The following is a 13901-nucleotide window of genomic DNA, read 5'->3' on the forward strand; positions in this document are numbered from 1 at the left end:
AAAGTATTAAACCAAATTATACAAAACCTACATATTACGACCACTAATGCAGCTATTATGTAACATGCATGTCGCACGCTTGCTTATAATTGTAAAATCTTCCAGATTAAGTCTTTTCTTGCTTAATTAGGTCATAGATATAGTAATAAAAGTTTATTGTTATCTACTTGTGTGCAGCATACTTACTAATTGCTGCGTTACTATGCGGAAAATATAACATTGGGTTCTTGCCAAAGCGGCAACTAGTTGAATACAATATGACAACCTACTCTGTGGCATGCACAGTAGAGAAGGGGGAAACAAAATAAGCAGGACAGAAAGGCTTAGAATACTCTACCCTTGACAGTTGCCCTTGGACCAGTTACTCGCCCTGTTTGATAGCAATAAAGCTTGAAGAAGTAACTTCTGCAACAGGTGTCACATAGCAAATGGGACCAACCAGGGCTGGACCTCCATAAAAGATACACAGTCTGCCCCTTTGTTACTTATTCCACCCTTCCTCACATCACTGATGTTTGCTTTGCTGAAGCCTCATCTTGCACAATGATTGCTAAGCATCAACTAAACTCATTTAGTCAAGTGCTTATCAATCAGCAAATAATGCAAGATTTACATGATCTTCTTATGATCAGTGTTATCAAAAGATGCCATACCAGTACTTCCATCTCTGCTTTCAACCCCCCCGCATACATGTTAGCTAGCTGCCAACTGAACGATGATTCGATTGCTCAACTATCTTTTTCATCCCTTCCATCTTTCCATCTCGCCTGTATAACTCTATAAGGCCTCCTTCACATATCTGTGTTTGTAGTCCATTTTTTACGGATGTCATATGTACCCAGTACAACTTACGCTGCTACCTACATGTCCATGTATTTATATTGACCATGTGTCCATGTTAGCCATGCAGAGTCTGTCTTTTGACGGCAACATGGATGACAAGAACCAATACAAGTCCATGGGTCTGTAAAAAAATACGTACAGCCCACGGATGGCATCAGTGTACCGTCAGTGTGCTGTACATGTTTAATATTCTAAAGTATAGGATAACCTTTTTGTAATTTCAATTTTTTTTCATGCCAGAAAAACACTGATGACACACTGATAGCACACTGATGACACAGCTACTGTTTGTTCTGGTACTGGTTTTATACGGACTTGTGAGGGAAGCCTAAGAGAGCTGCTTCCGAACATTTTTTTACATGGCTCATGTCTTCGAGAACAAAGGGATCGGTAGATCGAAATTGGACATGGTTTACTCGCCAACAAGCAACTGAAAAACATTTGACTGTCAGCCGAATCCGTCAATATCGGCGATCTTGGCCAAAAATAGCCTTGTGGGTTAGAACCTTAAAAGTTGATGATTGTGCAATTTGGCAGCAGTGGAAGTGGTTGACAAGAGATACACTATCTCCCTGTTGGAAGATCACATAATTATGAAGGTCAGGAACCTCTATTAGTCCTAATTAAAACTTCAAGCCATAACTATGCTGATTGCTGCTTCACATGAAAGCTTTATTAGGTGCCTGAGAATAGGGAAATCTTCCATTACCGTTCAGGAACTGTCATTTAGCCTTTTCCTGATTTTGCTGTCTTCAGTTGTCTGTCTGTCCCCCAGCAGGCGATTCTAGCCCAAGCATATAACTGCTTTTGTGTCACCTGTTGCTGGAGTAAATAGATCACTCAGCACTTGGACATGACTGCACCATCATACTGTTATAAATATCCACTAGATGGTGGCCCTATTCTAACGTATCAGGTATTCTAGAATATGTAGGTAGTATACAGCACAGGCTACGTACTATATTGCACAGTGACGTAGTATATAACACAACCGACATAGTATCTAACATAGCTACGTAGTATATAATAGAGCTAAGTAGTATGTAACACAGCGTACGTAGTATATAGCAGAGCTACGTAGTATATAACACAGCCACGTAGTATATAACATAGCCACGTAGTGTACTGCACAGGTATGTAGTATATTGGTCAGCCACGTAGTATATAGCAGAGCCACGTAGTATATAACTTAGCAACGTAGTATATTGTAGAGCCACGTAGTATATTGCACAGGTACGTAGTATATTGCACAGCCACGTAATATATAACACAGTCACGTAGTGTATTGCACAGCTACGTAGTGTATTGCACAGCTATGTAATATATTGGTCAGCGACGTAGTATGTAGTAGAGCCACGTAGTATATAACATAGCCACGTAGTATATTGTAGAGGCACATAGTATATTGCATAGCTACGTAGTATATTGCACAGCCACGTAGTATATAACAGAGCCACGTAGTATATTGCAAAGTCGACGTAATATATAACAGAACCGACACAGCCACATAGTATATTGCACAGCTACGTAGTATATAACACAGAGCACGTAGTATATTGCACAGCCACGTTGTATATTGCACAGTCACGTTGTATATTGCCCAGCTACATAGTATATAGCAGAGATGTAGTATATAACAGCCCACGCAGTATGTAACACTGCCCACGTAATATATAGCAATGTGGGCACTATATGCATGGTTAAAAAAGACTTAAAATAAAAAACAAACATATACTCAACTTCTGAAGGTCCTTTGAAGTCCTGGCGCCTGTGTGCGGTGCACACGGCAGCTTCCAGTTCCAGGGTTGGTATGAGCGCAGGACCTATGATGACATCGCAGTCACATGACCGTTACATCATGGCAGGTCCTTCTCGCATAGCATCCTTGGCACCGGAACCTGCTGCTTGCACTGGCGAGGACAGAGCGACGTCGGACCTTTTTTTTATTATTATTATTTGTAACAGATCTTTTTACTATTGATGCTGCATACGCAGCATCAATAGTAAAAAGTTGGTCACACAGGGTTAATAGCTGCGTTAACGGAGTGCGTTACACCGTTGTCCGTTAACACTGGCATTAACCCTGTGTGAGCGCTCCGCGCTGACTGCAGGGCAGTAAAGCAGCGGCCATTTCGCTGCCAGACTATGGCCGTCGCTGATTGGTGGTGGCAATGGTCGTGGGCGTTTTGCCACGACCAATCAGCAACTTGGATTTCCAAGACAGATAGAGGCCGAGACCAATGAATATCCGTGACAGACAGACAGACAGACAGACAGATGGAAGTGACCCTTAGACAATTATATAGTAGATGCGGCAGTTATAATAAGAATTACCGACATTATCTGTTCTAAGAAAATACTGTATATAAGAAATAGTATATCGGATGTAGAGATGAGGGGATCTGTCCACCCCATTCAAGATTTGCCGATATATGAAATGATTTGAAAACTGAAAGACAAGTATTGGTAAAGACTGAGGTAAATTTATACAATTCTAAAAGAAAATGACAAAAAGTTTGTTTGATATGTATTAAACAAGCCAACTCAGAACATGAATGTATGAGAATGTGGTGGGTCTATATATTGGGGCATGATCACTAAATGAAATTGTTTCACAAACATTGCAAAATAATCAGAATGTCTTGTTTGCCATGACATCTGGCAGGGTCTGACCAAATAAATGCTTTATAAATAAGGAGCTTGCATATTTTAATAATGATGCCAGGCAAATGAATGTCAGATTTCTATCTCAAAGTGTATTCCCAGTCTGTAGTCATTTCTTTACGAGAGTAGAAGCTACCTACATGGTGAAGCTTCTTACAGAAAGTCATCTGACAGCTGTCATTAGTGCATCAGTGACAAGTGACGTATCTCACAGCTGTGTAGCCCTCCTCAAAAAGAACAACTATGCTCCTGCCCAACAGGAGTATATTCCAAAAACTCATTACTTCTTTGTGAACTTCCATTTGGCTTTCCAGATACAAGTTTGGTTTCTAATGTTCGTATGCACCATTGGCTTTATCTAGGGCAGGGGTCTCAAACTGCATTCCTCAAGGGCCTCAGACCATGCGTGTTTTCAAGATTTCCTTCGTATTGCACAACGTGCTGGAATCATTCTTTGCATTTTAGAATACTGTGCACAGTTCTGGTCTCCGGTGTATAAGAAAGACATAGCTGAATTGGAGCGGGTGCAGAGAAGAGCGACCAAGGTTATTAGAGGACTGGGGGGTCTGCAATACCAAGATAGGTTATTACACTTGGGGCTATTTAGTTTGGAAAAACGAAGACTAAGGGGTGATCTCATTTTAATGTATAAATATATGAGGGGACAGTACAAAGACCTTTCTGATGATCTTTTTAATCATAGACCTGAGACAGGGACCCTCAAGGGGGCATCCTATATGTCTGGAGGAAAGAAGGTTAACCATAATAACAGACGCGGATTCTTTACTGTAAGAGCAGTGAGACTATGGAACTCTCTGCCGTATGATGTTGTAATGAGCGATTCATTACTTAAATTTAAGAGGGGACTGGATGCCTTTCTTGAAAAGTATAATGTTACAGGGTATATATACTAGATTCCTTGATAGGGCGTTGATCCAGGGAATTAGTCTGATTGCCGTATGTGGAGTCGGGAAGGAATTTTTTTCCCCAGTGTGGAGCTTACTCTTTGCCACATGGTTTTTTTGCCTTTCTCTGGATCAACATGTTAGGGCATGTTAGGTTAGGCTATGGGTTGAACTAGATGGACATATAGTCTTCCTTCAACCTTAATAACTATGTTACCTGTGCAATACAAGGAAATCCTGAAAACATGACCTGTTTACGGCCCTTGAGGAATGCAGTTTAAGACCTCTGATCTAGGGCATGGTCTTGTATATGTTGCCCTATTAGTTGTATAGCCATTTATTGTTTTATCCTTTTTGCTAAGTGAGGAGCAGGCAAAGCAATGGGGGGTGACGGGAGTGGGATTTTTGCTCCAGGGCAGGTGGTGTGGGGTTACTGGCTCAGTGACAGGTGCCATCCACTTGGTCCAGCCACTACAACAGTTGGTTTTGATTCCCCAGCAAGAAACAGCTGAGAACATGAAATTCCACAGATTTGGAGTCACAACAGCATTCTTTTACTATGGCAGCTGTCTCCAGACAATCCTTTACCTTTTGGAGTGAATGTGTTAAATTTGTGCACCGTACGTATCTATACACTAGATACCCCATGGGTCTAGTGGTGTTTGAATATATTAGAATGCATCAAATGTACATGTCTGCATATACAGTAGATGGGAACATACAAAATTACAATAGAAGCCCCTAAGGATCTAGTTGTACACCATCACTCCTTGTCTATGCCTAAGGTGTTCTATTGTCACCTTCCCATATGGCACAAATACAATCTGAAAAAGGAGTGTTGTTTGGCACTTATGTTAGACACGTGCAAATTTACGTTTACTACACATTCACACACAATTCTCAAAAAATCTGAACTCAACAGTTTTGTTTGTTTGCTTTTCTAAATGACAACTCTGCTGATTTTTTTAAATTCTCACTTCGGAAGCAATCAGCTGTGTCTGTATAATGAGTGCAGTACTCACCGGTCGCAGTCTTCTGCAGTTTTCAGTGACACTCCGGTGGCATATGTCCACATTGTAAGCTGCCTTATCACACAGTGTCTACTGTGTGGAGCCGAGGTCACTTTTCACATTTTCTCAATGCGAGTCTGATTCTCAAAACAAGTTTACAGAGGTAGGGTGTGAGTAGAGTTGAGCGAATTGGCTCAGGTTCCCTCTTTTTCGGCAAGCTATAGGGCTTGCTGAATAAGCTGCAGAGGGAACCTGACTTCTTGGATCGTGTCAGCTGATCGGCACTGCAGCTGCATGTTTGTCAGTCACAAAACATGCATGGACAGCCTGTTTGTTGGGCTCTCCATGCATGTGTTGTGACTGTCACACAGCCGCGACACATGGAGCTGTGACACCGATCAGCGTATTCGTCAAGCGCTATAGCTTGCCGAATAAGAGGGAACCTGAGCAAATTCGCTTATCTCCAGTTGAGAGTCTCAGAGACTTGCTTTGACAAAGCTTATGATCCAACAAGTTACAAAGTGGCGACTGCTAAGTATAATGCTACACTTATTACACATTCTCATCTGATTGCTAACAAAGGGAGAAATAAAAAATGTCACTGAAGTGGTCCTTATTTAACATAGTTGGATATCTGAGAGCACAATAAATATTTCTGTATCATTTTAAACAATATTTCAAACCTTCGAAGACAAATCAGTGTTATCATAAAATTGTTCTGAGCATATGATGGACTAGCTTTAATGTGGAATTTTCTATAAGCCTGGTAGTTGTGCCATTACTGCCCAGCTAAAGCAAAGCCATTTTCCAGCAGCTATACAGTGTTGCTAGAGCATTTTTATAAAAATCAGTCAGTCCAGGCATGCTATTGATGTAGCGTAACAGAAGGGAAAGTACATTTACAACACATCCTGTAATTTCCCTCACTTTTCCAGCCTTAGTACAGCTGACAGATACTGTTATATCATCCCACACCTTACTTTCCTCTCTTTATATTCCTGCCCATTCTCTTTTCCTTTTTAGTTTATGGAAATATTGAGAGGAGATGTGAAAGGAGAGGATACATAACTCATCCAAACAATACACCTAAGTGTGCACTTGTTTACTTGTAACATATGTGGATTGGCTTACGCTATATTGACAAAGTCTGTAGGTTGGAAGTGGACTGCTTCCTCCCATTGCTAAAACCAACATGTCTTTTATTATGTATGAATTATATTTATTCAAAATATTTAGTGCATTAATTCATAATAATAATGTATCAATTATAATTCTACAGTTTGCATGTTGGTAACATTGTCTTTTCATGTGCCTTTAAGGTTTGACTGATTTATTAATCTAATTGACATTAAAGGATCCATTGGATTTCCCTTTTTAATAAGCACAATGACACAGTACACAAAGCTATTCTGCCTAAAAAGAGGCAATGGAAACCCGATTAAAATAATCCACGATATGAAAAAAACAAAAATAAATTATAGCAGAAATTTACATATTAAAATTATGTTAAAAAAGTTGTCCACTACTTGTACAACTCCTTCTCATACCCCATGATCATGCTTGTCTAAAATAAAAAAGCTTATACTCACCTCCCGTGCCAGCGCCATTCCCATGGTATTGGCACTTGTTCTCCCTGGGACTCTTGTTGTGACACGTGACCCTGGCACCCAATCAGCGTTGGCGTCACTGTCTCCGCCTTCAGAGAAATTGAACATGAAGAAGAAGCTACAGCTGAATCCAGATTTCCTCTTCATGTTCAATTTGTCCGAAGGCGGAGACAGTGACGCCAGCACTGACTGGTCACCGGGGTCACGTGTCACAATAACCGCATGAGAGCCCCAGGGAGAACAAGTGCCGGCATCGCGGGTATGGCGCCAACACTGTAGGCTTTTTTATCTCATTGTGGCTAAGCGTGGGGTATGAGAAGGGCTTGTCCTAGTAATGGACAACCCCTTTAAACTTTTAACTACCTAGTCAGTGCCATATGTGTGAGTGAGTGGATTATATTATTGTGTATGTACATTACGACCTCATGTACCAAAACTAGTGGAAACCAGAATAGGCACAATTCTTCAAAGTAGAAGTTATATTCCTGCTTTCTTTTTACTGGGCATAACATCCTCTCAAAAAATCATAAAATCCTCCCTGCTCATTTTCCAAGTTACGGACCTGCGATGCAGTGTCTTAGATGTGGCAAAGAGCACTTACAAGCTTTTATCTATAGAGTTTATGTTGCTTTTAAGCTGACAAGATTTCTGGATCTGGCCAGTTTTCAGTGCCACAGCGCTCCTTGAATGCTGCAGAGACAAAGCAGACTGAAAGGGCAGCATCGGAGAGAGGACTGTTTGGGCCAGCGTTGCAACAGTGCAGGTGGTAAAAACTATCTGTAAGGGCATGCAAGAATTTAGGAGGCAGGGAAGTCATGCAATTCTAAAGAGTGAACATGAGACAACCCCTTTAGGTGAAAATATAAGCTGACCTAAGTATACCAGTAAATTAATATTAAAACTAAGCTTAAAAAAATAGAAAGTACATAAGATTTAGTACATAAATAAAGGCTAAGTACAAATTTGAATACAATACTTATTTTAACAAATGTTTATTTCATTTTTTCTGCTCTTTGCGTTGCTATAAATATTAGCAAAAAATGGTCCATTTTAGAACATGTGTAAAATGTTCTGTGTACATAGGTCCTCTTATGCCAAGCACTTTATCGAGCACAATGATTATACTAGTACCATTATATAGTGAAATAATAGCATTTCTAAGGATTACTATTAGTGATGAGCGAATATACTCGTTACTCGAGATTTCTCGAGCACGCTCGGGGGTCCTCCGAGTATTTTTTAGTGCTCGGAGATTTAGTTTTCATTGCCGCAGCTGAATGATTTACATCTGTTAGCCAGCATAAGTACATGTGGGGGTTGCCTGGTTGCTAGGGAATCCCCACATGGTATATATGGTATTCCTAATATTGAAATTTAAATATATTGATTTCCATGTGAGCAATAAAGTTCATGTTTTTTCATTCTCATTTGCAGATTCAAAAGCAATTGTGGATGGAAACCTCAAGCTGATCCTGGGTCTTATCTGGACACTCATTCTGCACTACTCTATCTCTATGCCTATGTGGGAAGATGAGGATGAAGAAGATGTCAAAAAGCAAACACCAAAGCAAAGACTTTTGGGATGGATTCAGAACAAGATACCACAGCTACCCATCACTAACTTCCATAGGGACTGGCAGGATGGAAAGGCATTGGGTGCACTGGTAGATAACTGCGCACCAGGTAAGTAAAGGGTACCTATAGGGCATGTCCATTACTGGACAGCCCCAGCTGAATCATTTCAGAACCCCAATTAAAATAAAAACAATGTATGCTCACTTCCTGCAGTAGCACCGTTCCAGCGATGACAATGCTGCTGTTCCCAGAGGTGATGTGACTTGATGTGTTGAATGCAGGTTGCAGACAATGAGCAGCTGCTTGTCAGCTGCAGCTGTTACTATTTTGTCAGAGCAGACATCCGTCTTGATAGTCTATTGATGAGTTCATTGTCTAAGGCTGGCACAAGACACGACAAGTCACATCACCATCAGGGACAGACATCTCTGGAATGGCGCCGATGCAGAAGGTGAGCATACCCAGTTTTATTTTAATTGGGGTCCTGAAATGATTAAGCTTGGGTTGTCCAGTAGTGATCAACTCCTTTAGTTTGGGTAAATACTAACAATACAAATTAGTTCTAATAGGAGTCGAAGCAACATCTATATTTTAGATGGTTTCGGTCATAAACAGGTTAACAAGTATAATTTAAAGAGCGCTCTCCAACCCACGGCCGATCATGATCCTTGTGATCGGCATCCAAGTATTAAGTCATAGAAAGAAATATTCCTAGATATCCCTGGGACATCTCCTCCCTCAGAATAGTTTGTAATGAGGAATAACAAGCAGCGATGTGTGCTCCTGCTTTCTTTCAGTATTTCTCGTATTCATACACATACTAATGCTACTGTATCATAGGCATCATAGAAGATGAATGGCCTTATCACCAACACTTCTGCCAGTGTGTTACCACAATAAATGTAGTCAGTGGATAATGTGAAACGTGTGGGTCCCAAAGCAAATCTCCAACAGTATGCCTAATTATTATGGGTTTTAACAGTATTGGTTTCCTTTTATGTGCCAAAGGGACCATTTAAGCCCCCCTAAGCTCCAAGGCCTGAGTGTGTCTACAACCCCTGCAACTATTATAGTTATGCCCCTGAATGTAGTATTACTTTACTCTTTTATGGTCAGTTATTGTTTGCAGAAATCAAATGAAAATGTATTCTAAATGCCAAGACCAAAAAAATCAAATTGCTAAACAATTACATCCTGATGCATCTTGATTCAATCATACTCTACATATCTCTCTTGCTTTAAAATGAATTTTATATTTATACTTTAGATAAATTCTATACCAGTGTAGAGATTTGTTACCTAAGCTTAGGTCAAGCTTTTGTATTGGGTCAAACCTGTAAGTTTGTGAATAAGGTGTCAGGGTAGGCAGTGGTCTGTGAGGTTAAATGGTCATTCCTGTGTAGGCGCAGAACAGTATCCAGTGTAACCATATGCTACTGCCTGCCATGACAAGGGAGAAATGCAGCTGTAACATTATCCAGTTTAGCTGCCTGTCCGCCTGCCAAAGAGAAGGAGGGTGGAGGACAGAAGTGTGCAATCTCATATAAGGCAAGAGGCAGAGAATATACTGCAGTTTATACAATCGCTAACAAAGTGAATAAACCAAGTCACATGGACACAATTCAGCTCCACATTCCCTTCCAGCACATTATATGATTTGCAGATTCCCTTAAATTTCTTATTATTTATTATCTTATATTTTACAGCAACATTGTGTTTAATTTATTAGAAGTGACGCACATTTACAGACTGCTTTTGCTTTACTTCTGATCAGCACACTATTTTAGGCCAAATCTAAATCAAGTTTACAAAGTTCATCCATTAATTTTATAAGTTGTCTAGGGAGTTTCTTCTATTGTATCATTCCCACTTGTTTTTCACTCGGGTTTGGTCCCAATCAGATGGGCATCCCCATTTTTAATTATCACGCCAATGGTGATAGCCATTTACTCACATGGATATTCTACAGTGATAAGAACAGATTTAGCCGGAAATCATTTTTGTCCATAAATGTCAGCATTGACGGTAAATTTGGAGTACAGTAGTGAAGTCCTGATACGTGTTAATTTATGGATCAGTCTACATATTTATTATAATAGTGACAGTAACGGTAACTGTACCCTGAAAAGTAAAACTGCACCCTTTTTTATACAGGACTCTGCCCAGACTGGGAGGCATGGGACCCCAACCAGCCTGTGGAGAATGCAAGGGAGGCAATGCAGCAAGCAGATGACTGGCTTGGAGTACCACAGGTGAGACACAGGTCTTTAACAACCTTAGGAGTCAATTCGTCATTGCTTTTTCACCTTTTTTTTCTGGAGTAAAAATAGTTTTTTTTTTTATTTGGCACCTTAAGCATTATTTAATTTACACCTCTTAAAATTAATTGTACTTGTTTTTACCTTTTTTGTTTTGCATTATGGATAGGGCTTTAGTTATACAAATTTTTTAGCCTAATTCAAATTTGACCTTTCGAAGAGTCACAACATTTTTGTGCAATTGAATTCCAGTACCATAGTCAAATACAAAATATGATGTTTCTTTTGAGCAGCTGAAGACCAATGTGCCACATTTTATTTCTTATAATGCAATGATAATGATAATGCAACTTTTCATTCTAAAAAAGCACACAAAAGAGGCAAAAAACAAACACGTTAAATTTGCAAAAAGACAGGACAAAAACAAATTAAAAAAAAACACAAATGCAAATAATAAATTAGGACGGTAATGTTTTCAGAATGAATTCCCATGAAATATAAAATAAAACATAAAATATATTTTCTTTATATAATTTGAATACAACTATACAGATTGTATATATTGTGGTTATAAAAAAGGAACAATTACAGAGGTTGAGCCATTTACATAACCCTTTACTGACCAGTAGGCTGCCAGATCCTACATTAGTTATAAGCCCATGTTATACATGGTGACTAACCCCCATCACAGGAGAACGGTCAAAACAATGGATGTGAGTTACTGGCTATAACTAATATTACAATAATTTGGAATTGGTTGCTTTAGTCCAGCACAGATATCTATAATTAGAAGATGTCATTGGATATGATCTCATCTTCTTGCATGGGCACTTAAAGGAAAAAAAAGAACAATCATAATCTACGACTGTAGGGAAATTAACAATAGATGTACAAAGAAGATAGAGACATAACGTCAACAAAATTTTAACTTATAAAATCAGGTGTAGAATAATGGTAAAATTTAGATATAGATGAATATGGACTGATATGGACAAGTGAGAAGTAAACCTTTGATTGGATCATTTTCCAATATGCCTGATTCCTACAAATACCAGGAGGCTGTGAGTCTCTTCTCCTCTCATAGTCCCAGTCATGACAAAAGTAGTCTAAACAAACGGCCTGTATGTCTACTGTCAGGGCTTTATCCAGTTTCGGTGTGTCTGGCCAAGTTGGCTTACAAGAACCTAGTTGCAGCATTGGGTTAAGCTTTGATACGAGTTTACTGCCCTTTTGAACACCAGACTTGATGAAGAGTACACTAGAGGAATATGCACCAATTTAATTAAGCTTGAACTGAATTTGGCAAATACTTCAGTTGCTGTGTGTCACCACAAGAAATGCATGCTGGTCAGGGGCTAGTGTACAGTTCTATTGTAATTTATGCTATTTTTGTGGCATTAACCTATTTTGCAACTGAACTCCACTCACAACTTGTAAAATGACAAAAGTTACAAAATTTTGCAATATTTCAAGAAATTTTATGTCAGAAAATTGGCATGCTGCATAATGAATGGTCTCCATGAAGCATACATACATACGTCCCTATAAAGCATACACAGCTTAATGTCTACAACAACTAGTTTGAATTCCATAGACAGTATATAGTATTTTACAAAATGTTGATACTCTCTCTGTATTGTAGGTTATCGCCCCTGAAGAGATTGTGGATCCCAACGTAGATGAACACTCAGTCATGACCTACCTGTCCCAATTCCCCAAGGCAAAGCTAAAGCCTGGGGCACCTCTTAGATCTAAACAGCTGCATCCCAAGAAAGCCATTGCTTATGGGCCAGGTATGGGAAGTGTGTGATATTAAAACATCTCTGAATTCCATAATAAATAACATATTACTTTCAAAGAATATGGAACACATTAAAAGGGTTTCCTTAATTATTCATTTTAGAAGTTTATTTTTAGGTCACTTTTGGAAATGGATCCCTTGTGTTAGAGGAAAGGGTTAAAGTGGGGGATCAGGCAGCCCCCGCAGTTCCTTTTCTTCTAACTCTCTTAGTGTAATACAATGTTTGGGTGATCTCATGCTCTCAATCCGCTCTGCTCCATCTCTACTTGGCAACATCACGATTTTTACAATATGTTGATCTGTAGCAGCTAAACTGCCTGCTACGAAAACTCCCAAATGTGGACAATTAGGAGAAAGGCAAGACTAACACACAAGCTCTAGTAGGGCCTTATTGAGTTCTAGCATCTTCATGCTTCTGCAATGTCCATGAAATATAGTGAGATACAAACAGAAGCTAAAGCTGGTCATAAAGCCGTGTACTTCTGCATGTAAGAATTGGGTAATCCTGGTTATTAGTTGTATCATTATTGATCAATAAAACAAACAACATTGTAGGAAACAAAGCCAGAAGTCAACAAGAAAGTGTTTTTTTTTCCGTTATTTCACTAAAAAAATATGTTTTAAAGGGGTTTACCATTCTTCTTTAAAGTGAATGTGTAATAAAAATAACCTATTTTTTTAATCAGGCTTTTGTATTCATGTTTTACCTTTCTTTCTCAAATCACAATCTGTATTAAAAAGAAAAAAATAGAAATCTTGCAATTTTTCACACTGATTGCTGGGAATATTTTAAACTCATCATTATCATCACAACCAGGATTACAATGACAGGTAATACAGAGCTGATGACACAGGATCCGCCATTTACAGTTGGTCATGTCAAAGCTCTCCCTCCCTTTACAATGACCTTTGCTCAAGCTCATTAGATGGTTCAATGTAAAAGATATGGTCAGAGTCAGTTACTGCTAAGGTACATGTGACCCCAATGACCTGACCACTGAGGCCACTGGGTGTCTACAGGGTCAGGATTCTTGCGGTCAAATGTCAGCCCTTGTAGTCTAGTGCAGATTGTCGGTGCAGCAGCACTGGTTTAGGGGATGGAAATTCAGTGGTTAGTATGATTCTTTTAAATTTATAAGTATGGCTTAACTTTTAAAGAAGAGCGAAAAAACCCTTTACAAGCTATAGTAAAGCATTGCTCATTGCTCTACACCAGAATTTTTGTATTCACAAGTAGT

At 39.3% G+C, this 13901-nt stretch overlaps 1 protein-coding gene across 2 annotated transcripts in view; it reads left to right on the forward strand.

Moving 5' to 3' along the window:
* FLNC (filamin C) overlaps positions 1 to 13901 on the forward strand; it is a 79003-nt gene that overhangs the window by 20340 nt on the left and 44762 nt on the right. For both annotated transcript variants that reach the window (XM_069765424.1, XM_069765425.1), the window contains exons 2-4: positions 8464 to 8712; positions 10759 to 10856; positions 12505 to 12655. In XM_069765424.1, the coding sequence (XP_069621525.1) occupies positions 8464 to 8712; positions 10759 to 10856; positions 12505 to 12655 (498 nt within the window). The remainder of the gene's footprint in view (positions 1 to 8463; positions 8713 to 10758; positions 10857 to 12504; positions 12656 to 13901) is intronic.

Source organism: Ranitomeya imitator, chromosome 4, assembly GCF_032444005.1.
Source record: "Ranitomeya imitator isolate aRanImi1 chromosome 4, aRanImi1.pri, whole genome shotgun sequence".
NCBI classification, from domain to species: Eukaryota; Metazoa; Chordata; class Amphibia; order Anura; family Dendrobatidae; genus Ranitomeya; species Ranitomeya imitator.